Below are 27,526 nucleotides of genomic sequence, written 5' to 3' on the forward strand. Positions count from 1 at the left end.
GTGTGAACACACAGCGAGCACTCCCCCCAGCTGTGAGCCGCATCGCAGCCCTCATCACAAGAGCAGAAATAAGTTTCGTTCACTACTTTCTCTCCCTTCCCCAGCTCCCCTTGTAAAAGCTGCCCAGGAAGAATGAAACCAGACCCCGAGCCCTGTTGCTGCTGGGGAGCCGGGACCCCCCCGCCGCCCGGCAGCAGCCTGCGAGCGCGGAGACAGCAGTCACCGGCAGTGCCAGGCAGGGGCCCCTCCTTTAGTGGGGCGGCGGAGGGGGCTGCCTTCCCCCGCGCCCCCGCGGCGGGGCGGGGGCCGCCGACGGGGGAGCGGGGGCGTCTGAGCCCGCGGCCGCTGGCAGGATTGTACCCCGAAAGGAGGGGAAGGAAAAGAAACCTCCTGCAGATAGCAGCCCCCCCGCAGTCTTCCAACCCCCTCCCCCCGCCCCGCCGGAACTTTCTCCCACCAGAAGAGAGGGAAAATGAGGGATGTTTGCAAAACGTGCGAGTTCCTTCTGCGGCGTTAGATGGTGATTAATAAAGAGGGAGGGCAGAGGAGGGGGATCTGGTGGAGAAAGAATGTGTTTGCAGGAGGAGGAGGAGTGTAAGCGATGATTGTGTAATTAAATAATTTAAAAAGTCTCATTTGGGTAGAGAGCTGGGACGGGGTCCAGAGGGTGTAGCCGGAGAATTTTTCAACTTCCAAGTTTTGCAGAGTCGGGGGAGGGGGGCGAGGGAGGAAGGGGGACACGGCGGGAGCAAATCGTGAGGGAGCGCGAGAGGAGAGATTTATCGTTTGAATTTCCAAGAGATCATTTTTATTACAGTGGGCGTTTGGAAAGCAGCCTCTCGCCATCGCTGCGGAGCGAGGGCGGGCGGAGGGAGCGCACAGGGAGCGCACAGGGGCCGCCGGCGGAGCCCGCAGCCCGCGCCGCCGCGCGCTGCCCGCCCGGGGCGCGCTCCCGCGCCGGCGCGCGCCCGCCGGCACGATCGCTGCCCGGCGAAGTTTCGCCTGCCATCACTCTCCGGGATTTTCCTGCTCCGCTCCGGGCGGTAACCTTGAACTTTCGAGAGCGTGGTGACAGTGCCGTAATAACCCACCATCACCAACTCCTTAAAAAAAAAAAAAAAAATTAAAAAAAAAAGACAAACAGGGCCAAACAAAAAAATCCTCCCGCCCACCCCCCCTCCCCGAGTCCTTCCCCCCTCATCTGCAAAACAACCAGCAGCAGCAGCAGCAGCAAAAGCAAGACTCCCGCGCCGCCGACTACAAGAGGGTTAAAAGTGTAGATTGGATTTCACCCCGGGAAATCTAGCACACGGAGTGAACTTGAATTTTTGGCTATTTAAGGAGGACTGGGGTTTGTTGTGAAGTTGCGGTGATCCAAGGCAGAGCCCTGTCCTGATTGATTTCATCTTCCTTGAGTCTCAGATGACTGTAAAATGAATAGATGAAATTACTCCTTTTTGAGGCTTTTCTTAGGGGCTCTCCGGGCAGCGTGTTCTCAAAGCGAAGTCATGATGTATTCTCCAATCTGTCTCACTCAGGTATAGATGCGTTTTATTTCGTTTATTTGTTAATTTACTTATTTATTTTCACTTTTTTTTTTTTTTTTAATTTTGATATGTGACTTGTTAATGAGTCATTGCTAGTAGTTGTAACGGGTTAAAGCACAGTTGTAACTGCTTGTCAGATCCAAACTCGTCTCGCAGGAGGGAATAGTAGAGAATAAACTGTACCAGGCCATTGTTTTGGGGAGATCCATTCAAAGTGTCACCCGTAGACAAATACTGTTAATTGTTGGTGCATAGGAAGTCAAAGGTTAACAAAATGGAAATGAGCATAATTACGGTAAAAAGCAGGTTTGAGAAGTATTTATTTGATTGGAATTAAACGATTTGCTCTCTTTTCAGCTCGCCGGTTTAAGCAGAGTCTAGTGAAGGGGTTTGAAAGGAAAAGTGCTGTTTTTGACAAAAAATGAGCGCTCGCCGGTGCGAACTAATCCCGTCTTATGCTTAATTAATAATACGTAGTCTGCCAACAGCGAGGGCGATGTGAGTGGGGATGACCAAGCTGTGCACTGTTTTCTTGTTCGGTTGTGCAGGAGCATGGCATTGCCCCCCTCCCAGCGAAGCTGCAACGCTCGCGGACCAGCGTGCATCCTCCCGAGCAAGGGGAAAGATCTGCCCGTGTTGTACAGCCGCGCTTGCAGCCACTTTTCAAGCCGCGGCGGCGGCTGTCACCGGGACGGCGGGAGGGAGCGGGGCGAAGCCGCGGCCGGAGCCGCGCGGGACCGCGGAGCGGGGCGCAGAGGGCGGGGGCGGCGCGGAGCGCGGCGGGCAGCCTGGGCTGGGGTCCCAGCCGCCGCAAAATGCCTTTTTTCTTTTTTTTTTTTTTTTTGTGACCTAAGAGCTTTAGGGAGCAGGGTTGGGAAGTTGCCCGGGTGCCTCAGGAGCGTCCTTGCCGGGCGTAAGGTAACGGGGAGCGGGGTCTCCGGAGCCCGCTCCGGGGAGTAGAGCCGGCTTGCAAAGCCAGGGGATAGTTTTCAGAAGCTTTTTGTGAAACTCTGTCTTAGGAGGATGTGATGTAAACTGATTAAGCGATAACTGCTTGCTTCCACATTGGTGCACCAAAAAGCTAAAGAAGCAGAAAATGTGCGAAAGTAACGTCTCCTGCAACACTGGTGTTAAGCGGCCAACGATGCGCTTATATGCACGGTGAACAAATAAATATGATTTAAGTTATTCCACAATTAGAGAGCCTTGTAATTCAAAAGGACTGAAGTATTCATAAATTGTGAATGAAGATGGAAACAATGATAAGGCTTATTCAGTGATTGGATACAGTCCTGTAGCTTTTTGGCTGACACATTTTTTATTGTTTATATTTTGTTTGGCATCTAAGTGTGATTGACTTAGATATGGATATTTTCAGCAAGTAAACGTGAGCTACAGTGTAGCAAAGCTGGAAAAGAGTACTGTTGAGATATTTCTTCTTCAAAAGAGGAATGAATGCATGTAGGAAGCGTTTTGTGTAACAGATACGCGCATGCTTACAGGTACACATGTAGAAATAATTACTTCTGATGAAATCTGCAATTAGTAAAAATTAATTCTATGTGGGCTGTCCATTCTGTGAAATTATTGACAAGCAATAAGACCTCTGCACCAGAGTGTAAACGTGAGAGTACAACTTAAGAAAGCTTTTTTTACATTGGAAACGTAGATTTTCACTACCGCCTCTGTTACAGCGGGTAGTTAATTTTGTTGTTTCCTGCTCTGATTACTTTTTTTTTTTTCCCCATATGCTTGCCTTTTGGAGTCACAGATGTAATAGATTTCCTTATTCTTTCCAAATCTATATTAAAATGTCGCACTCAGGTGTATGCAAAAACACCGCAATGTACTTATACAGCCATATATATAGGAAAGCAATTCCAGGCTTTCATGCATTGATAACTTCTCCATAATATTTTATAATTATGCTGTACCATGTACCATGAAGAGGCAGTTTCCCTTTAGTGGTACATACATGGAACACAGTTGGAGGATATTTATTTTAATTTGTAATCTTTCTCTCCTTACTTGGAATGATAAAGGCATTTAAAAATTATCTTTCCTCTGCATCAATTAAAAATTAATATTACACTCACAAGGATAATTTATACTTCATGATATTTATTTATTTAAAGCAAAAGATTGATTGATCTCATTTTGAGTTGTGACTGAGTTATAGTACTGCCAAAATTGTTCTCTCTATTGTGTTCTCCATCTCTAGGGCTCTTACAATGCATATTGACTGTGGTAGTATATGCTCAGAAGAAAATATGTAGGTAAAAGTTCTAAACACAAACACCTGTTTGGACCGCGCTCCTTGCAAAAGCAGTAGTTTAGTTTCTGCTGAGACAATGCTGAAGCGCCTTTTAGGAAAAAGTCTAAAATCCAAAGTACAGCTTTAAGAAAAACCTTGGCAATTCAGATGGTACCCATCACTCTTTTAATAAGGGTTTGGTGGGTGTAAAATAGCTCCAAGGAAGAATGAAGACTTAACCAAATGCGATTTAATTTTTGGGGGTCCTTTCCTCTCCTTCCTGTGTATTTCTTTCCTCCTGTTTTGGAATGAGCATAAAATGCATTTATCTCTCTTGCTGAGGCATGATAGGATGCAGTTACCGCATGCCTTTAAGTGCTTGGTCTCTTGTGATATTTTTGCCGTGGTTTATTTTTATGTTGTGGTGGTCCAGGAAACTCAGAATACATTGTCATTTTGTTTTCCTCTTGGAATATGTTGTTTCATTCAGCACAGAGAAAATCCATGCAGGGAAATTGAGTACGTGAAGTTTTTTGTATAAAATTTTTATACTGCTCCTCAGTTCTAACTTGCATGAATTGATACAAAGTTTATAAAAAAGTGTAAGACAGGAGAAGTGCGCTGCCTTTCCCTTTCACCTTTTCCAAAAAAGAAAACTTGGCCTATCTATTATCATTAGAAGACTGGTATTTTTTCCTTTATTTGCAAGCTACATAGATATTACATAGTAACTTCCATTTTAATGTAAATTGCCAGTGCACAATGGTTCACCTGAGCCATTTGATATGACTTTTGAAAATCTTACCTCCATAAATCACTTTATTGGAAGAGCAACTGTGACACATGGGTGAATGCCACATTAAAAAAAAAAAAATCAATAATGCCTGTGTGAGTATTAAGGGAGAAAAAAAATTGAATTCTGTAGATGGCTTTTTAGGAGGTTTAGTGGAGAATGTGTGTGATTAATTGCAAATCTCCATTTAGGATCATTTTTATGGGCACTTCTTCTTGTCAAGTAATGTTTCATTTGAAAGGACTCCAGGTGCACAATGAATCTCTCAAAGATATCTGATAATGTTGCTTTAGAACAGGATGTTCTTTGCTGTGTTTCTTCTTCACACTCTTTCACATATATTTATATCATTACAACTTAATGATATTATGAAAGAAAAGCCTGAATACAGTTTTGAAAAGCTTTTAGTGTTGTGTGTTTTTTTTTTTTCTTTTCACTCTTTGAAATAGAAACATTCAACCACTACAGATAGGAATTTAAAGGTGGAATTTTTCTCTACAAAATTTTCATAAAATGTTGTAGGTTGTTACTGGTACTGCTATGTGCATTACCTGAAGGCATAACCATTAGAAAACAGCCTGTGATGTTCTTCTTGGAAATGAAAACTAGATGTGCAGTATTCTAGTAGCGCAGAATATTTCCACATTAATTTTATTGCCATTTTAATATACAAATACTGAAGTCCATCTAGATGTAGGGGTAATCATTGTATTGAGACAAAAAATCATTTCTCCCAAAGCTTGTCCGCCCCCTGCCTTTACCCCACCTTTAGCTCCGGCTGTTAGAATTTTCAAAATCTATAGTAAATCTGGTTTATTCAGTCTAAAATGAATTGTAAGGATTTAACACTGCACAGTCCTTATGCCCTTTTTTAAAAAAAAAAAAATATTTGAATACTTAAATCAGGATGACTTCCGTGGAAGAAAAAATAAACTTTCTTTAGTAGTTATAATTGAGAGGAAAAAAAGCATGGCATCAGAAAGCGTATGAAGATAGGGAAGTCTTATCATGGGCTGTGGTTACTCAGAGCAGTATTGCCTTCCCACACAAAGAACAGATTGTGGTTTAACTCTTTCCATGGCCTAGTTTTATGTGCCAGTATAGTATCAGAATTGTTCAAATCTCTTCTGGAAACTACTAATCAGTTTAATTGTTGCCTTTGTGGCTCTTTGTCAAGCATCATACTGTAATGCAATTGTTTATGTCCTCAATTACCTTCCTTTATTCTCTCTCTCTTTTTATTTATTTATTTATTTTTTTAATTCTGTGAAGGTAATGGGGTCATAGGTAAACTGCTTGCAACTTTTCTGTTGTTTTCTGTTTGATTTGAGGATGTTTAGGGAAGAGAGGTAACTAGTTCGTGTGGTGTTTTTTACCACTCAGGAAATTTTGAAGTTTGTTTGAAATTTGAGGATTTAAATACTAAATTCTTGGCCTGAAGCTTATACAATGGCAGAGTGAACTCTGTATAATTGAGACCATTAGTTATACTTTCATCATTTTTACCTAATGGACTTAATTGACCTATTGATTAAACATAATTCATTCATTGTCTAGCAGTGTAGCTAAAATATTAGTTTGTTAATTGTATTCTTGAACACAATTGCATAAAAAAGGTTCAGTTTTAGTTTGGTTGGACTCTGCCACTCAGTGTGATGGGCAATCTGCATGGTATTTAAAACTAAATATGCCTGAGCACAGGAAGAAAGATACCTCCCCTAAGGTCTCCTTTCCAAACCAAAATACAGTAATGTTTGATGAGCAGATTGCACTGTTTTAAGCAGTGGATTTGCTTGCGGAAAACAAGCATTAATTTTGGGGAAAAGCCTATTTAGATATTAACATGGATGTGTAGGATGGTACTTTTAGCAGACAAAATGAACTAATTTAATTGCCATAGGATGTATGTGTAGATGACAACTAAACATTACCTCCTTAATGCAATCCATATTGCTGCTAGGCAGAAGATAAGAACTTGCAGGTGAAGCCAGATGACAGAAAGGGATATTTTTGAACTGTAAATAAATTGCTTGAATTTCACAAAAGCAGCATTTGACCAGCGGTGCACTGGTAATGTCACTCTGCCACAGCATGCAGAAACACAAAGAATGCGAAGTTTGTGCCAAGTTGCCATTTTTCATTGTACACCTCAGATTGATTTTTAAGGGGTTTAGAATAATTGCCACACTCATGTGATCAGTTAACAAATTAACCGACTCTGTGGGGCTTCAAAACCCTCAGTGGAGCTGCCGAAAGAACATAAATGTAATTTTTGTTCTCAACTTCATAAACTTCTATTTTACATAGTTTGGGGGTGGTGGGAGGGAAGCCCGATGAGCTGAAAGTACAGAAGCTTCTGTTCAGGATTTGTATACAACACACTGTGTCTTTTGCCTGCTTTCCCTTACTGTATACTGGTTTCTCTAGTTACCACCACTGGAATGGTGCTGTTTCAGTGCTGGAATGTTGGACGTTTGATAAGAAAATGGATCAAGTTTAATGGCGCATGCTCTTTGTGCCACCAGCAGTCTCTTGCTGAGAGCATGCTCCAAAAGCGGGAACTGTGTGGCATTACACTGAGCATGTATATGCTTTGTGTTTCTGTGCCACAGAGAAGAGAAATGAACTGTGGCATTCGCCTCAGCCTTCTGAACGTTTCTGCTCAGATTTTCTAAAACCGTATAGTGTCCTCTTTGTGCAATGGTACTTTTTTGATGTTAGCCGTTCACTCAGATATTTAAACAAAACATCTTGATAGCATCTCTTTTAAATGATGTTATCTCTGCAGTGTTGCGGGTTGAAGTGAGGGGAGGCATAAAAATAAAATCTTCACATGGTTCTTTCAAAGAAGGCGATATGGGGAAAATGCAATTCTGTGTGTACTTTTTGTCTGCTGCCTGACAGTGATAGTAATTGCATAAAAGGTTTTATGCAGAAATTTGCGAAAATTTTAAGTGTTTATTCTCTTTGTCTTGGATTTCACTTTAAGATTTTCAGAAACCTTTCTCGATACTGCTTTGATTATGACAACTTACTGACTTTGAGTTTTCTTCTTCTTTTTTTCCCTCCACTTCTTTCCACAGGATGAATTTCACCCGTTCATTGAGGCACTTCTTCCACATGTCCGTGCAATTGCCTATACTTGGTTCAACCTTCAGGCTCGAAAACGCAAGTACTTTAAAAAGCATGAGAAACGAATGTCAAAGGATGAGGAAAGAGCAGTCAAGGATGAGCTACTTAGTGAAAAACCTGAAATTAAACAGAAGTGGGCATCCAGGCTTCTGGCCAAGCTGCGCAAAGATATTCGCCAAGAGTTCCGGGAGGATTTTGTGCTCACGGTGACTGGGAAGAAGCACCCATGCTGTGTATTGTCCAATCCTGACCAGAAGGGTAAGATTAGGAGAATCGACTGCCTGCGACAGGCTGACAAAGTCTGGCGTCTGGATCTAGTCATGGTGATCCTGTTCAAAGGCATCCCCTTGGAAAGTACGGATGGAGAGCGGCTCATGAAATCCCCACATTGCACAAATCCAGCACTTTGCGTCCAGCCACATCACATAACAGTATCAGTCAAGGAGCTTGATTTGTTTTTGGCATACTACGTGCAGGAGCAAGGTAGGAAGCAGATTGTCATGTTTCTATGTTAGTATGTCAAACTTTGATTCCAAGTAGCCCTGTTTCCCCTATGGGCTGGCTTCCAGTGAAACATTATTCTGTCGTCTATAGACATAATGTGGGTACATGTCCATATGTAAATCAGCATGTATACTTCTATACGCACACATTCCTACAGACCTGTGTAAATGACATGTGTGTTTGACATATGTGCCTCATTCTCTCTTTCAAGAGAGAGCGGGACATACCTAGGTAATACTTTAATTCCACTGAAGTTGCCTTTTTTTTTGTTGATTTGTGGCAATATATTGTGTAATTTTTCCAGTTGTGACTTCAGGAAACATTCTTCTTGTTTATCAATATATATGTATTTTTTTAGTGGCCCCAGTATAGTTAGTAACAGATGCAGATATGCACAATCACAATAAATAGTACAAATATTTTTATTGTCTTTGTAGTTACAAATAATCAAGAATTCATCCTTAAACTGGTGAACCTACTGTCACTTTGAAGAGCAACTGTAGACTTTCTCATGTCTATAAAATAAAGCATGGAAAAACTTCAACACAGAAATACTGCTTTGTAAATGCCATATGTAGTCAGAATTACAGCATACAATACTTAATGTTTTATGCATATTTTTACATCACCAGCTCACCTTACCTATCTGAGCTTTTAAAAAAAAGATCCAGGTTGTAATATTTCAAGATAATTTTCCACGAAAAGTATAGTTTCATAAACACACTCATGTACTTATTCTGTTTGGCAGGTAATTCAAATGTAGAAAAGTCCAAGAACGCTATGGAAAAGCTTTGTAAACCTAGCTTTACAGAATGAAAATAAAAGCAGGGCTTCTTATAACCAAGTATCAGGGAAAAAATTGCAAGTCATATTGCATATTCAGATAACAATACTTATAGACAAGTTACCTGAAATTGTAAATGACTGCAAGTACGTGAAGGTTGTTTTTTTTTTTTTTTTTTCTCCAATATTAAGCCTTCTGAAATGCTTTTTCTCTGTGAGGGGTCATTTTGGTTGTTTCTGGTGATTATACCATCCTCTAGATGTCTTTGTATTGCTGACTGATCAGCGGTAATAAAGCGTTTATTTTTTAGCTGCAGACCTCAGCTAGGGGAAGTTTGGCTGGCTGCTGATGGTGGGCCATTTCACAACTTGGCCTGGTAGTGGGCAGAAATGGCCTGCAGAAGGGCAGATGGCCAGCTGTTATCTGATGCCCGATACATAACTGCAGGATTTAACTGAAAAACAAACAGAATGGATTTTGTTAGTAAAAAAAAAAAGTAAAATTGCATGTCTTCATTTGGTGTGTACTCATTCTTTAAGAGAGCAGATACACAACACAACCTTTTTGTTTTCAGTTAATTTGTCTTTTAGCATTTACTCATGAAAGTGGAGCACTATGTTTATGTGAACGTATAAATAGGGTTCAATCTTTTAGGATAATTGTAATGAAAAAATATTTATTTTTTATTTTATATATATATGTATACATATATATGTGTATATATTATTTTTTTTCTCCCCTGCTTGTAGTTTTTTGTATTTTTATCTCCACAGCAGTAGACAACAGTTATACATTTTGTAGCGACTTTAAGTAGCTGCAGTCTGGCAAATCTGATCGCCAATAACATAGAAAGATTTCTTTGATAGCACTAACCAAAATAAGTTAATTAGACATAATTTGTACCTGTAAACTCCTTTTGTGGAAAAGAATCCAAATGATATTTTGAATGCATATATTGCAACACATAGCTTACTGATTAATGGATTTACCTGTCTCTAGAAGTCAAAACTACAAAGGGAGGTAAAACAGTTTAAGTAGCTCTTGAGCCAAAGAAGCTGGGGTCAGAGTACTCTTACATACTGTCGACTTTTAAGTTGTTGGAAGCCAGTAACTTGAAGTGGGAGAAGGAATTGCAGGGCATAGCTGACTTTATTGATTTAAACTGATTGAGAATACGAGTTTACTAAAAATATTTGTCTAATTGGAAATGAGTACGATAAGCATGCTGTAATATTATACATTTCAAAGCTATATGGTGCTACTTTGAAAATATACTGGAAGATGAAGCTGGCTAATTTCTATGTACCAAGTCACACTTAGTAGACCCTTTTGTTTATTGTAAACTGCATGTATTTTGTATCTGTCTTGCTGCTTCACAGTAAATCTTCTGTTAACATCTGTTGACTCTCTTCTTGAAGAACTCATATTGAGTTATCCTTATATTTTTTTTCCCGTTTTGTCAAACTTTGATTCTCTGTCCTCATTGAAAGTAGGTTAATTGTGGTGCTTTGTAGTGCACTTGATTAAGAGCACCAGGCTTTGCGAAAGATAAGCATGAAGTCAACCAAAATGCTGCAGTATACACATGCTGTTTTGCTTTTTATTTCTCTTTTAGAATATATAAACCCGCCTGATGGTATCATGTAAAAACTAAGTGGAGACATAGAAACAATTAAATCCCCAAATGAAATATGAAGAAGGAATTAGCACATAAAATGAATAAAGGGGCCAAGTAGTTTGTTTTTTTTTTTTTTTGTTGCTTTAAAAAAAGAAGATTAGGGGGGAAAAAAGAGGAGGAAGGATAGTTCGAGTGCCAGTGATGGTTGCCAGTGGCACCAGGATTGGCATCAGACCTTCTTTGTTTAGCCTAGAATGCCTGTGATTTGTTGGTTGGCATCCGCATTGCAGCGCGGAGTAATGTTACAATATATTGACAATTTCCAGATCTAGAAGTGTCAATAATCCTTTCAGTTCTTAATAAAAAGAGCTTCTACTTCCATGCCTGCCTTGAAAGAAGAAATAAGGACCGACCTGTGAAATTCTGTCATTGACCAACTTCATCTGGTTCTACTTTTCCCTCACCTCCCACAGAATTCAGCACCTTTCTTTTTCCCCATCATTCTTTTTTCTACTATCGTCTTATGCTTTACGACCTCTTAAAAAAAAAAAAAAAAAGACATAGGTTGCAATGCTGCTCCTTTGACTGAAATGGAGGAAGAAAATGGGAGGTACATACTGTAATCAATGTTTAACATCAAAATAATTCTTAATCATAAGACACTTCTGCTTGTTATGTGAATCAGGTCCACCCCCCCACCCGAGTTTTTAAAAAGCACAAACTTTGAAAATGGTATGAATATTGTTTCTGTTGACAAATCTGCCCCTTTCATTTATTTTTTTATTTATTTTTGGTCAGGCATCAGGGAGTGTCTATCATTTGGCATGAAATGCATCTCAGTCCGTAAAATCGTTTGATGATATTTGATTCAGTGCAGCGCTTATGCTCTGTTCCCGTTGCTACAAGAACCGCCATTTTGTTTGTCAAGTGCCAGGAGAGGGGAAAAAAAAGGCAGACAATGCGCTTGATGCCAATAATGGTTGCCAGTGGCACCGAGGTTGGCATCAGACCCTCTTTGTCTACTTGCTGAATGCCTTTGATTCGTTGGTTGGCATCCGCATTGCAGTGGGCACATTGGAAAGTTTTTGACAATCAGTGAATGAAAGCTGCAGTACTTGTTTGCTGCAACAGAACCCAGATAATATAAATCCCTTCTTCTGATAGAGATTTTACTCTTACAATGGCTAATAATAATAAAAAAAAAAATGCGTTGGTGTTTTTTCTAAAGCATAATATATCTACAGCAATATGCCTTATCTGCAGAATTCCTAATACCCACATCATCTCTGCTGTTTTTTGCAGCATAAATAAAATGCAAACTTGATGTTAGGTGTTTCAGCACGTACTGAATGAAGCATAGTAGACCTTGAGAAATGCTTTGGGAGTTTAAAGGACTGAAGCAATGGTACATGTAAATGTTAAACATTTGTGAGTGTTTTTAATGCATATGCCTCTCAGACTACATTTCTCAGATCAGTCATGTTACTGTTTACACTGTCCTTTGTCCTTCTGTAAGAGTGATTTAATTGGAGGACCCTGAATCTCCAGCTGTTAATAAACTCTGAAGTTGAGGGAGGGGAGAATCTGTTAAAGTATTCAAGAAGGAGGGCAGAAACCATCAAGATGCTGCCACAGTTCCAGCTGCATGACTTTGTTACCAGGAAATCAGCAAAAAGACTAAATAATTTCTGTTGGAAGTTTCCTAGATAGCATTAATATTGCTTTCCGGTTAACTGCTATTATCTCGTTAATAAGAAGGATTAGCCGCTCTACCCAAAGGGCTGCACAGAAGGAAGGCTGGCCTATGTGAGTCCTTGAATCACCAGACTGTGTCCTGTCTCTTGTCGGGCGAGAGAGGGGGCAGGAAAAGAAAAAGAGAGAAAGGAGAAGAAGGGGACAGCGAGGGCTCGGGCTGGCTTCTGCAGCCTGGGTAGAGGAGAACTTTGTGTGCAGGACGCTCCGGCTGCCCCGTGGGGAGTTGGCAGGTTCCGGCGCCGGGGGTGGCTGGGCTGGGGCGGCCTGGGTGCAGCCACCTGCCTCTAGCCAAGCCGCCACACCTGTGCTAGTGGCTTTCTGCTTGTTAATGCCCCCCATGTCAGATAACCTCAGCTGGAGTGCAGGCTGCTGCATCTGCCTTCATTTGAAACTGTCTTTACTCTAGTTTAGCACCAGCAAACTGTTAATCCTGAACTCACCAGGGATATCACTTTTTCACTTCAGACAGCCCTGGAAACACGAATGCACTGTCTTACTTTGAAAAACATGTCCTCCTTCCAGGAAGAACTGTAATTCTTTTTTTAATTGTGATATATTGAAATTGCAGGGGTGGGTGGGTGAACTCTTGGTGTACCAATGGCTTGATATATTTATTAAGCTTTTTGAGTTTTTTGAATTTATTCTTATAGGGAGCTCAAATTTTAAAATAGGTTTGTGTAGTCTTTTTCATGTTGTACCCTATTTTTCATGTAGTAAGTATGGAAAATTGATGATATAGTAATACAATGCTTCTAATATTTTAAAATGATAAATACATTATTTTGGTTAGTTTGCTGTGACTACAAGAAATTCCACTTAAAATCACAATCAAAATTGTGTTTTAAGCACTGTTCTTTCTGCATAAGTCGTATAATGGTCATATGTCTAAGTATCACACCACCCAGATGGATTTTGAATGAGGGTTTGCATTTCTTGTGTGCACTGATGCTTCCATGTACAATTAATAAAAAATAATGGGCTTAGAAGAATCAATCAATCTGTTGAATTGCTGATTGTTCCTACTTCCATTAACTTTAATGATTTGCCTCCTTCTGAATACTTTATCTGGGAACATACAGTAGAACATTTTACCTGTTTTGCAGAAGCTTATGTCAAGGTACAAGGTGGTTTGTTGAAGCTTACATAGCAAATTACTAGTTACACTGGGAACAACAGGAAATGGAGCTTATTACTGCCTGTGCCTATAGGCGTCTAAGTGATCTAGGAGCTTGTTACACACACAGTGAAATGGCATTATGATCCCTTGCGCTAAATCTCAATTTTGAATCAGAAAGCAAATGCAGAAGCAGAAGTATGAATTTATATTTTATCTTCTGTCATATGAGAAGAGCTTTTTTTGTAGTTTAAGAATCTGATAGGGAATAATAAACCTTTAAAAATCTTTGAATTACTTTGAGCAATTCCAGTCCATTCAGGCAAATGGAAAATTTAATTTTAAATTTTTTCTTGTGTCAACTGAAAAAGACATTGTATTGATTTCTTTTCTAATGTTTTCTAATGTAGAATTTTGGATGATTACTTTGTCAAGTATCTCTATTCTGGTGAAAATTGCAGTCAAGAAAGACATTTGTCATTAGTATATATATGGGCATAATCTAGTCTTTCAGTTGATGATATTTTATTCATGAAGATGTAGGATATGAAAACATTTTAAAAGGCCACCCATCAATTTTTATTTTTCAGAATGTATATGCGTGAACTGACATTCGGACAGTAGATCCAAAGAATTCAAAATGTATATTTTTATTTTGTATTCCAGTTTCCCTCAGAAGAGGGTTACGGGCCGTATAACAGGTTCCTGAGAAAGGAAAGAGACTTTTCCATATTTAATTTTACTGTTGCAGCCAGGAATGAAGTACATACACAATTTAGGAAGGAGCATTTAGCTTGTTCTTTCTTTTTCTTTTTCTTTTTCTTTTTCTTTTTCTTTTTCTTTTTCTTTTTCTTTTTCTTTTTCTTTTTCTTTTTCTTTTTCTTTTTCTTTTTCTTTTTCTTTTTCTTTTTCTTTTTCTTTTTCTTTTTCTTTTTCTTTTTCTTTTTCTTTTTCTCTCTTACCTGATACACAAAGGGGAGTCATTTTCACGAGCTTAAGTGACATTAATTGTGTTTAAGACAAAAGAGGTTTATGGTTAAATAAATTCTATACAACTAGTTGAAAATTTAGAGGTCAGGGTTAATTTATGAATGACATTTAGATCGACAGCAAGAAGCTATGAAGTAAAGAATAGAATAGAAAAGAAAACAGAAGATTCTTGCTTCACCATAGTTTCTGACAGAAGAACAATACTGGGAACAAAAAAATGCTCTAAAACTATAAATAAGGCCAGTAATTCATAAAGTAAATACTTCAAATAACAACAGAGATTTATGTTTTAAATTTCTTAGTTTTCATGCATGTTGAATTCATTGTAACTGTGAAATCTTCATTAAAATAATTAAACACTAAATGTTGCTGCAAGTTGGATTTTAAAATTAATTGCATGAGATTGCTGTCAAGTCCAGTTCTTTTTCTAGCTTTCCCTTTTTCTCTGCTTTCGATCCTTCACCATCTCCCTGCTGTTAGTATAGTAATGTAGACATCTCAGGGACTGGTGGTCCTCCAAAGCTCTGGTCCTTGGAGCAGCGTGCCATGGTGCCCAACACAGTATTTTAAGAGGCTTCCTACAGCATCATGTTCCAGTCTCAGCAACAAGGTGGTATGTTGCTTTGTGGTGATCACTCTGGTTGGGTTGATCTCAATATCAAGTTAAATGGCTAACTTAACTGAATAGCATCGCTCCTTCCATTGTACTGTGGAGAAGAAATCCCTGATTTGTTCAACAGATGTCAAACAGGATGTCATGTCATTCTTTGTAAGGAGGTTTCTTCCTTTTTTTCTTTTTTTTTTTTTTTTTTTTTTTTTTTAACTCTGGTGTAACTTCTAGAAGCAGTTGGTGAAAACCTGGCTCAGGGCAGTGAAGCCTGGATTAGAAGATGTTTGAAAGGCTCAGAAGCTAGTAAAGGGGAAGTAAGTCTTAGATTATTATCTTTGTCCAAGAGAGAAGAGAGTTGATTTGGATGTGTGCATTGTACTGTCTGGGAGCAGTGAGTTGTGTATGAAGTCAGGAACATTCTTCTAGCACAGCTGTTAATCTTTTCCACCCACCTTTTTATTTACAAAAAGATTACTCCCTTACCCTCTCCCCCTGCCAAACATCCTTTCAGAGAGGTTCTTTCCTTTTCTGAAGTATATTGTGCTTTTTCAGTTTTAAATAAATATATTCCTTGAACCTATTTCTTAGGAACCTCATTGTTGGCATGTGACTTTTGTTCTAGCTTTTTCGCAGTTGGTGGGAGATGGACACTTCAGATGTAGTTTTTATGGAGGATTCTGTCTGAGGAAGAGCTGATAGTCTAAAGTGTGTTTATCAATAATAACATTTTGGATTATTTTAGCCAGCCTGAGGACCAGAGCTTTTGCCTTCATAACCTGTGGCTCCTGTGTGTTACAACCCTCTTACCTCCACGCCCTTCCTCAAGTCAAAAAGGTGACTTAATATTATAGGGACATTGGAGTAATTTTAACGTTAGTTTCCTGTGAGTGACTTATGGTGTTTGGGACCTTTTAAACTACTTCTTTCACTCTAAGAAATAGAATTGAAATAAGAAGTAGTTGTGATATAGCACTGGGAAAGCATGGTGCAAAAGCTTAGCCAAAGCCCAGTAAGTGTTCTTTTCTGTCAGAGAGACCTTGCACTTTTGAACAGTAACCTCCTATTTCCAGAGCAGAAGGGAAACTTTTATGTTTTCTAGTGTCTTTCCATATAGACACCTTCACTAATGGCATCTCTATGGCTTTAAGTGGGCTTTTAATTGTTTCCCCCCTGAAAAAATACACATGGAAATCGAACAAAACGGTTCCCCGTTTCTTAACTCAGAGACTGAACAGGAAAGTCAACTGCAAAAATGCATTAGTGAACTCTGAGAAACTCAGCATGTTCATTGAGAAACTAGGAAAAAAAGATAAGTTTTCTGATACTGGTTTGATGCAAATGCTGTGCACAAGTAAGTATATTCTATATTATTTACAGTTATGTGACAACTGAGAATTTTAAACTTTTAGGTCTTGAGCATATTGTTTATATAGTTGTCTTCCCAATCATCAAGTTCTATTAGCCTGAATTACTACACATACTTTCATAAGGATTGAATTTAAACAACTGAAATATAAGTATGAACTATTTATCTTAAATATAGCATTGCATTTTAATTTTTAACAATTTTGCCATATCCTTCACAAGTTATCTTCTGAGAAGATGATATGGGATTTATACATTTTATTTAAAATAGAAATAAAAAATGTGCTCACATTAGAACCCAATAATCACAAACTATCTGTCTTTAGAAGTTAAACATACTTAAAATATTTACAGAATATATGTCCGTTGTATGTGAATTAATTTGCCCTAAAATGCCAAAATTTGTTCTGCCTTTTTTGCTGAAGCAACTAACAAGGAAATGCTCAATTTGCTTAGCAGATTTTTATGGAAGTGCCTTGTGTCTGAGAGATAGTAAGTATGTTTACTGCAGCATCAGTTTTCCACTGCATGATTAATGCTATTGAAAATGAAGCCAGACATCTTGAAAGGATGACTACACTCCGGTGTCCCTGATTTAGAAGTGTGAAAGCAACTCCTAGTCAAGACAACTTGTATTTTATTATTCTGACATTAGCAGTTTCTGGATGGATTACCTTAAATTTGTTATGCTATGTTAAAAGACATGTTTTACGAGGCTGGCCTCAGCTCCTGGCCTTAGTGTCAAGAACCCTGCTCCATGATGCAACATGTCTTGTTAGGTTTAATTGACCAAAGCCAATTTGTTAAAACAATTCATTTGTGCTGTAACTCATGCCCAGGCCAAGTTGCTACCTGAATCTTTTGACCTTAGCTTGTCTGGATCATGAAATGGCTGCAAACTGCTTGACCTCTCCATTGTTCAGCAGCCGTGCCCCTTCCTTCAGTTCTTTGTGGTAATTGCTGACAAGAAGATCTTAGTCCCAAATACACCCCAGTGGGTTTCGTGGTGTCCCTCTGGAGCAGCTGTATCCTCCCTTGGATGTGCTCATGATGGTGGTACCTTTTGTCTGCTGACAGTGATGGGGACAAGTTGACAGCTTTCCATAGTGGCAGAGGTGACAGGAGGATTTCTGGTGGCTGGAGGGAAGCTCCATCCTCTACCAGGCTGCAGGGCATTTGTTTTCTGTTTGGGTGCATGGGTTTGCTTCATTTTTCAAGGGCAAACACTGTCAGTCTTGGTCCCATTTCACTGTGAGCATTTTTAGAGTGGGATGAGCTGGGAAGGTTCCACTTTGAAAATGTTTTGTGATGAAAATATAATATGTATGCATACCACTTCAATTTTTAGGAGAAAAGAGTGATCAAAATATTTTTTTTTTGCTGTGAAATGGAGGAGCATTTCATGTCAGTGTTGTAAGTGGCTATGTGATTTCTTTAGTACCAAACCATCATTTTGTTCAATATCTAGATTGCATTCAAGAGCAACTGTGGTCTCTAAAGTAAAGGACTTCACACACTATGCTTTATGCAGTATCTAAACTTATCTAAAAGGAAGAAAGAACAATCTTTGTCTTCTTTTTTTTTTTTTTTAAAAATTGTTTTTCTTCTGTGAAATGCTTTGTTTCTGGGGGAAGCTATTTGTCCTTATGAATTACTCTTGGAGAGGGCGGGTGGTCACAGACCCCATATCCCGACAGGCTTCCTACTGTCAGTGTCCCTGATGCTAATGTCAGCTTCTTGATGTAGGCTTTGTGCTTCCTGTAATTACCTACAATTTCACTGTTAGGACAGTTTAGTTTTTTGAGATGAATATTGCATCTAATAATCTGCTGCATTGTGCTGTTGTTTTAGGAAGCGGTGCCTTTTGAAATCAGTGACTGGTTCTGTTGAAAAACTGGTGGCATGCTACAGCCTTGTTTGGTTAAGAAAGCTCATATGCTAGTACTGGTACCATTATAAAACAAGTAAATTTGTAATCCAGTGGTCATCAGATAATTGGTATGTTCTTAATTTAGGGCCTCAGTCTGAAAGCTTTGATCATATGAGTAGATTTATTCAATGAAATATGCTTCATTTAAAACTTTTTTCCTACAGCATGAGGCACTGACTTTTGCAGCATATGATCAAGGTTATATTACTGTAGTCCACCTGATTTCTATATTGACTCAGTTTTTTTTTTGAAAAAGGAAAAGATATCAGAGCGTATTTGTACATACAGCATTCCTGTGCACTTGTAAATGACCAAACATTTTCTTTCAGGGTGAAACTTGAAAATCTAGGTGTGATTTTAAATTGCACTTACATAGTTCCTCTGAAGGAAGAAGGTGGGAATGCTGATACAAGGAGCTTGAATGCTATCACTGTGATGCCAATGTAAAGTGTGACTCTATGTTTAGATGCAAGGATTTAAAAATCCTTGTCCTTGTCCTTGTCCCCAGCCCTGCTGCAGCTGCCCAGGTGACCAGATGCAGGTTGCTTCATTTCTCTGTGCATCCTGTTCCAGGGAGAGAGAGCACCGCTTGCTCCAGCACTGCTCTGTGAGGGTTGCAAAATACTGAGATATGTCCTGACTGAAAAGTTAAAACTCTTCCTGTGTTTCATTGCAAGCAAAATCTGTGTGCTGGTACCCAGCCCCCAAGTGGGCCCTGTGTTGTAAAGAAATGTCTTACTTGGTTTTCTCATGCTCAAACAGAAGAAACTTGCCCAAGCAGGGAGGGCTGGCACAAAGCATTCCTGCATGGCAGGCCCTGCAGTGGGAGAGAGCGTCGGAGAGAACTGTGCAGGAGGAGACTGGGTCAGTGGTGGGAGTGTTCCGTGGGTCACCTATGCTTCAGTCTGCAGGAGCCCTGGGCAGGGCTGGCCCTTGAGGGTGGGACTATGGTGCAGGGGCTTTGGCGTACTCAGAGAGTTGTCTGAGTATCCTTGCCGTTGCCTGGTGAAGGGAAAAATACTTCAGACAGAAAGGTAAAAGAAACAATCAAGAAACAATCATTGTGGGCAGTTACATATATGTTCATCCAGCTGGCCTACCATGGAGGAGGCATCTGCAGTGCCTGCAGGGGTGGCCTCTGAGCTCAGTCTGGTTCCTCATCCCTCACCCCACTCTGAGCCCAGGTTTTTCAGTTGTGTGTACCAGTAGCTCAGACCAGAGCACACCAGCACAGCAGGAGGATGGATGGTCAGCAGTTTGGTCTGAAGTGTGAGATAAAACCCAGGCTAACATAATTGTCTGTTTATGTGTGGAATATGCATCCGGTTTCATCTCTCATACTTGGGCAGGTCTGATTTGTGAGCCAGGCAAGAGGGAGATGGTTTGTAAGGAGTTAGTTGAGGATCTTCTCTTGGAGGGCCTACCTTTACTTGAAGCCCATGCTGCTTGTACTGAATCTCTTCTAAATACTCAGTAACTTGTGCTTTTTGGACCGAGTGTGCCATCTACTTTTACTCGTTAAGTAATTGCTTTCCTCATTCCTTCCTTTATGATATTTCATGGTTGGTAATGAGCCAGCTATAACATCAACACCTACAAAATTACTGTGTCTAGTTCTCAGAGTGGGAGGTGACATTAATTTATAAAAATGAAAAAAGTCTGTCCATGCACTTACCACAGGTGATACTGAAACTTCACAGTTTACAGCTAATCAAGGGTTAACATCAAAAGTTATTCTATTGTTTATATTCCAGTTAAAGAATAACCAGCTTGTGCAGAAAGAAGAATTGAAAAATTGATTGGGCTGTGTAGATTCAGACACATAATTTAAAGTAATCTATATCAAGTTGTGATTTTACCATATATGCATTCATAGGTGAGTTCAATGCCTGCAGTTCAGTAATCTATAAAGGCTTATGTTGTAGGTGTCATGGACTTCTTCGTTTTTTTTAAACCGGAGGTGATTTTTTTTAAGCTATGTATAATTACTTTAACTTGCTCAATTGTTGCTTTTTTTTTTTTTTTTTTTTTTTTTTTTAAGTTAAGGAAACAGATATCACATTGTTACACAGAGCGGAAGAATTGTTACTGCATTTTTAAATACAGCGAGGGGTGCCTGGTCTTGCATTGTCATGCATAAATGCAGCGTATGTATATAGTCTTCCCTGGCCATTCACATATTTTTTTTTCAGTAGATTGTTGGTGTAACTTGGATATTCTGGGACAAGAATTATAGTTGTCCTGTAATGATTTCTGTTCTATTTACAGCCTACAAATAAAGGAAAAGCTGCTTATAGTAAAATAAGGATCACTGGTCTTTCAGTAATTAAATAGACTTGTTATACTGCATTAATCCTTTTTGGAACATTTGGAATTACTTCTTAGCACTCACAAACACAGCATTAGGGCCAGCAATTAATCTGTTGTTTGTCCTGCAACATTTGTGTGATGTAAAACATGTGTGTTTAAAGATGTATTTCAGGTTTAAGACTAAGATCATTGCAGAGTCAAATAATGATAATGATTGTTCACTAGTGTGAACAAGACCTAGAATGAAATTGCAGCAATTGTTAGAAGGACTCACAAGCCACTGTGTCCAACTGAAAGGACTTACGGTATAATGATATTCAACACTGTCTAGTTTTGAGTATTGCACATGAGAAAAAAAGTGGGAATCATTTGAGACAGCCAGAAACTTTCTAGATCTATGATTAGCCTTCCTTATAGGTACAAGAAGTAAAAGCTTAACATTTCATCAGGAAAGATTATGTTCAAGAAAAAAACCAGTAACCTTCTCATGATGAGGGCAGAATAGACTGGAGAGGAAAATGTGTTATTTTTATCAAGGACAGGTTTAGGAAGCATCTACCAAAATGACACACCTAAAGCGATCAAGTTGTGCAGCAGAGAGATAGTTCAGCTGATTACTTCATGTCCTTTGTAACCTCAAAGTTCAGTGATGTTAATGCAGTAGTCAAATTTGCTCCTTTTCTGAGCTTTGAGTTCACAAATAATAAGCACATAAAGTGACCCGAACTTTCTTTCAGACTTTTGCCTTTTTGTAATTGCTTTCCTGGACAAAGCCTGCTTGGTTTTCTTTGATCAGAAGGGCGTACTAATTCTCTTGGTGCTGTGCTGGAGTCCTGTGCTGTTCTCCTGAATTGTTCAGCAGTAATTAACTTGAAGCATGGTGCAGAGCATTAGCTACTGAGCCTAGGTTAAATCGGCAGAAGAGTCTTGGGTTCCTGCAGTATGCAGTCTTAGAACACGTTATCGTATTGTAGTAAGATAAAAGTATTTTTAAATATAGTCCAACCTGTTCGATTCTGTTAGAATTCAAGCCATATAAATGGTACCTTGGGCTTGCTGATGTGTTTCATAGTAGGACGACCATTAACACAGAACTCACTACTTATCTGGTGAGGAACCTACAGAGAGGGCTATACATAGATTTTTTTTCTTAAATTCCCTGTTACAATATAATGAGATACTCTGTTTTCTTTGTGCTTATGACACTTCTCTTGCCATTCATAGACACCTTGTATCTGAGACCAACAGACACAATTATGAAAAGAGACACTAGAAAACAACAATATTAGATCATGTAAATATGACTGCTGAATAGTAATAGTTATGGGTTGTATTTTGAGAAGCAGCAATTAATGACAGTTTCATTTTAGCAGATGTAAGTATGATGTCCCTGCTTTCATTGTAATACCCAGGAAACAGGTATCAAAATACACAGAACGGAACTTAATGATTACTTTACACATAGCATATAAGTTGCAAAAAAACTCTAGAATTTTAAAATTTCATTCTGCTGAAGTTTGACTACATGAAGCGATATCTAAAAATACCATAGTGACATCTGAGGAAGCTCCTGTGGGTCCTGAAAACAGCAAAACTGCACTCATATGGCGTTTTCATGTGGTCTTGTGTACAGTGCTCCTGAGGGTTCCCTGCAGGATGAAATCACAGTATCACAGTATCACAGTATGTTTGGGATTGGAAGGGACCTCAAAAGATCATCTAGTCCAATCCCCCTGCTGGAGCAGGAACGCCTAGGTGAGGTCGCACAGGAACATGTCCAGGCGGGTTTTGAATGTCTCCAGAGAAGGAGACTCCACAACTTCCCTGGGCAGCCTGTTCCAGTGTTCTGTCACCCTCACTGAGAAGAAGTTTCTTCTCAAATTTAAGTGGAACCTCTTGTGTTCCAGCTTGATCCCATTACCCCTTGTCCTATCATTGTTTGCCACCGAGAAGAGCCTGGCTCCATCCTCATGGCACTCACCCTTTATATATTTATAAACATTAATAAGGTCCCCCCTTAGTCTCCTCTTCTCCAAACTCAAGAGCCCCAGCTCCCTCAGCCTTTCTTCATAAGGGAGGTGCTCCACTCCCTTAATCATCTTCGTTGCCCTACGCTGGACCCTCTCCAGCAGTTCCCTGTCCTTCTTGAACTGAGGGGCCCAGAACTGGACACAATATTCCAGATGTGGTCTCACCAGGGTGGAGTAGAGGGGAAGGAGGACCTCTCTTGATCTACTAACCACCCCCCTTCTAATACACCCCAGGATGCCATTGGCCTTCCTGGCCACAAGGGCATAGTGCTGGCTTATGGTCATCCTGTTGTCCACCAGGACCCGCAGGTCCCTTTCCCCTACACTGCTCTCTAATATGTAATCTCCCAACCTATACTGGAACCTGGGGTTGTTCCTGCCCAGATGCAGGACTCTACACTTGCCCTTGTTAAATTTCATTAGGTTATTCCCCGCGCAACTCTCCAGCCTGTCCAGGTCCCGCTGGATGGCAGCACAGCCCTCCGGCGTGTCAGCCACTCCTCCCAGCTTGGTGTCATCAGCAAACTTGCTGATAGTACACTCAATTCCCTCGTCCAAGTCGTTAATGAATATATTGAATAATATTGGCCCCAGCACTGACCCCTGGGGCACTCCACTAGATACTGGCCTCCAACTAGACTCCGCACCATTGACTACCACTCTCTGGCTTCTCTCCCTAAGCCAGTTTGCAACCCACCTCACTACTCTATTGTCTAGACCACACCTCCTCAACTTAGCTGTGAGGATGCTGTGGGAGACTGTGTCAAAGGCTTTACTGAAGTCAAGGTAGACCACATCCACCGCTCTGGAAAAATATGCCCATTGGAGTAACTATAGTAGGCTCATTTGAACTTCTCTCAGTTATAGTTGCATTTTATTTTCTAATGATAGTATATGCATATGACTCTGACTATGTCTGTTGATGCGATGTTTGATATGTAGTTTCCAGTTTGGGTGAACAGTGTTCAGCACACATCCTAGCTATTATGTATATGCCTTACTTTGTTTCTCAAGATTGATTTCTGTATCACTGGTTGCACGTGATCTATTTGAAAGTGGCACATGGAATCATTCGTGTTGGAAGGGACCCTCAAGATCATTGTGTCCAACCATTAACCTAGCACTGCCAAGTCCAACACTAAACCATGTCCCTAAGTATCACATCTACATGTCTTTTAAATACCTCCAGGGCTGGTGGCTCAACCACTTCCCTGGGCAGCCTGTTTCAATGCCTGACAACCCCTTCCATGAATATTTTTTCCTAAAATCCAGTCTAAACCTTTCCTGGTGCAACTTGTGGCTGTTTCCTCTTGTCCTATCACTTGTTACTTGGGAGAAGAGACCAACACCCTCCATGCTACAACCTCCTTTCAGGTAGATGTAGAGAGCGACAAGGTCTCTCCACACCCTCTTTTTCTCCAGACTAAACAATCCCAGTTTCCTCTGCTGCTCCTTGTAAGACATGTGCTCTGGACTGCAGGAGTCAAACTCATTTTCACCAGGGGCACAGCAGCCTCATGGTTGCCTTCAAAAGCCCAAATGTAATTTTAGGACTGTGTAACTACTCCTACATTCAAACAGTCCTAAATTTAAATTCGGCCCCTTGAAGGCAACCATGAGGCAATGTGGCCCCCAGTGAAAATGGGTTTGACACCCCTGCTCTAGACCCTTCACCATATTCATTGCTGTTCTTTGCTGTTCTTTGGATGCACTTCAGCACCCTAATGTCTTTCTTATAGCGAGAGGCACAAAAATGAACACAGTATGTGAGGTACAGCCTCACCAGTGCCATGCTGGCATGTTTCTCATTGCCTGGGTGGCAGATACCTGAGGGGCAGAGTAACTGCATCTCTGGACATCACTGGTGTTGAATAAATGTACCAGCACTTCCCAGCTTCTCCATGAGGCAGCTACCACTCATCAGCTTCTTTGTAGCCTGTCCCCCTTTGACTGCTCGGTGGCCATGGGCTGTGTGTGCCTCCTTGCCGATGGAAACTGCAGCAGTAACCTAGCTTCTGCAGAACCTGGGGGGATGTGGGGAGTGGGTGAAGTGAGAGAAGACAATGCATGTGGACCAAGGGCCAAGGGAGGAGTGGGCAGGGTGTGCAGCGGAGAGCACCCAAGAGTGGGTGTGAGGATGGGCCATTGCAGAATGCCATCTCCATTGCCAGTTGAACCAGTTTGAAACCCCTGTGCTAGACATGTCTCTTGACTTCCAAATAGTAGTCTCTGTTCTTCCATCTCCATGGTGACCCTAAGTTACTGCATTCCAAATATTTCCAGCTCCAGGTTTTGATGTTGGGAGAGGACAGTATGCATATCCAATGTGTTCCATTTAGGAAATTAAAAAAAAGTAAAAAAAAAGGAGAAAAGTCTTTATTTTTTCTCCTTTCCCTGGTTTTGTAAATGCAAGGATCATTCTCCTTGTGTTTTGTACTTTAATATGGATCACATCTGATCACATTGAACATTATTTGACTCAAGAGGGGTTGCTTTACAGTAGTATAAAGTCCTAATACTAAATTCATGTTGCAAGGACTGTGTTCAGATTTGTTCTGCTTCTGTAAGTGATGCCTGGCCTGTTCAGGAACTATTCTGCTGTACTGGGTTCCCAGGCAACAAAACTAGAACATGTATGACTGAAGTACTGCAGACTCTCTAGACTGTAGACCTAATCCTGCAAATCCCTATTTACATAAATCCCACTGATTTCAAAGGGTCTGCACATGAGAAAGCAGGTTTTACAGGATCAGGCCATTCTTCCTGGAGACCAACATCTGTTGCACCAACTGTGATAATCTCATGACTGTTAAAGAAAACTGTGAGGAAACATTTTATCTGGGCTAAAAGAAAACAGCAAAAAAGTAACACTGTTGTCTGTTGCTATGAAGTGGATTATTACCAAAAGCAACTCTCTGTATATACTCTCTCCTCTGTTCCCTTCCTGCATGTTTTTATTTACTTGAGAGAAAATACTATATGTAGTTGTGTGCTGTTACAACAGTTCTTCACCTGTGTTGCATAAAGTTTCTGTGCCAGACTACAGATTTTGAGATATTGTTAGATACCAAAAGAGGCCTCTGGCATACAGGTTAATGAGTGTCAGTGTGTTCCTTTCGGAGTTTCTGGAAACTGGGAAAGAAATGTCTTCAATAAAATTCTAAGGTATTTTGGATCTTGCAGTTCTATGCTATGTTTTGGCTCTGTCCAAATTAACTGAAGTAGTACATTTGAAGAGTGCACTTGGCATTCGCCGTGGAACAGTGGATAGTCAATTGGTAAGACTGCAAGAAAGAAAGGAATCTGAGCAAAAGCAGATTGTGGTCACATGGGGAAGAGCAGAGTCCACTTCCTTTGCTCTCCTCTAAGAAAAGAGAACACCTGCGTAGCTGTGGTAGCACTTGGTGCAGCTGAAATTGAATATTTTTTTGTGACTTCTGTTGGAGGTCTGATGTAGAAGGGACAGTAGGCTGCTGCTTTACCTTAGTTGATTCCTAGTTCCTCTGGCCTGGTTTTGTCATGCACAGGAGCATGTGGAGTCATAGTGCTGGGCTCACTTGATGCGTAATCTGAAGATTTCATGTGTATGTTTGCTGCATGCCTTGGGCTGTGCAGCTGAAGAGAGAAATAAGATGTTGTTCAATGTCCCTTGCAGCACAGATGTTATAATAAAACAGCTGTAGAAAATATAAGAGAAGGAGCTTGGCAACTGAACTGGACCATTTATGTGGTGGTGGGGAAGACCTCCCTGAAGTCCAAAAGCAATGGGAGTCAACATCAACAGTGCAGTGCATGTGCAATAGTTCAAGCATCTGCCCCATGTTTTGGATTTGCTGCACTTAAAATGTACAGTCTGTACATGACAAAGACAGTGGTCTGGGATTTCTGTGAGCCAAGTAATGGGCAATAAGCTACTGCTAGTCATGTCATCAGACCAATGGAAGAAAAGGGGCAAGATGGCAAAAACACTAACAGTGCTAGCTTGCAGTCAGAAGCTGCAGGGTTGGTGGACAGAAGCATGCTATTGCTCTAGACTGTAGTATATTCTTGAAAGTTTTCCTTCTCAATTTGACCATTTCACATGATTATCCTTTCACTTTCCTGAAATTAGTAACATAATGTCCAAAGCCTAATGGACAAGGCTTTGACTGATATGTAAAAGCTAGAATCTAAATGAAGCCTGTGTGCAGTTCAGCTTTACAATGTAATGAGTTCAAAGACTGTGCTTTTATTCACAACTGTAACTTTACAGCATCTTCTCAATATCTTTCCTGGTTATTTCAAGTCATGTCTCCTTAAATGTGAAAGATCCTTCATCATGCAGACTTCTCATTAGGGGAACAGATGCTTTCCTGTAGGTTTTTCTTCTGTATCATCTGTATCTCCACACTGTAGTTACCGCAATTCCTCCTTCTTTGTCATTTGGTCCACATTTGTCCTTATGTTGTAAGGTAAGTTATTGGGAATTATACTCTTAATGATTTATAATGAAATTTTAACTGTTCCACTTTGATCTGAAGTAATTTATTTTGTGAAGTGGACAATAATTTTTAGTGTATATTTTCTAGATTTTATATTGACCTTTATGGAAGATAGACCTATGCTAAATGTGCAACTTAAATCAACTATACCATGGTTAAAAAAGCAGAATGGAGAGGATAATCAACTGAAATTGCAAAATGTAATCCTCCAGGGAATAAGTATTGGGGCTGAAGCTAAAATGATTTATACATTTCTTTTCATAGATGTTAATATGAAAGATTTGGGAAAAAATGACATTCAAAATCTCT

At 40.1% G+C, this 27,526-nt stretch overlaps 1 protein-coding gene across 5 annotated transcripts in view; it reads left to right on the top strand.

Annotated features, from left to right (window-relative positions):
- The first annotated feature begins 897 nt into the window (after positions 1 to 897).
- The window catches only part of NFIB (nuclear factor I B), a 170,802-nt gene continuing 144,173 nt past the window's right edge, over positions 898 to 27,526 (top strand). For all 5 annotated transcript variants that reach the window (XM_082074131.1, XM_082074133.1, XM_082074132.1 and 2 more), the window contains exons 1-2: positions 898 to 1,538; positions 7,678 to 8,209. In XM_082074131.1, coding sequence (XP_081930257.1) covers positions 1,509 to 1,538; positions 7,678 to 8,209 — 562 coding nt within the window. In that variant the 5' untranslated portion in view covers positions 898 to 1,508. The remainder of the gene's footprint in view (positions 1,539 to 7,677; positions 8,210 to 27,526) is intronic.

The sequence above is a fragment of the Streptopelia decaocto genome (assembly GCF_964273445.1).
Source record: "Streptopelia decaocto genome assembly, chromosome: Z".
Lineage (NCBI taxonomy): Eukaryota > Metazoa > Chordata > Aves > Columbiformes > Columbidae > Streptopelia > Streptopelia decaocto.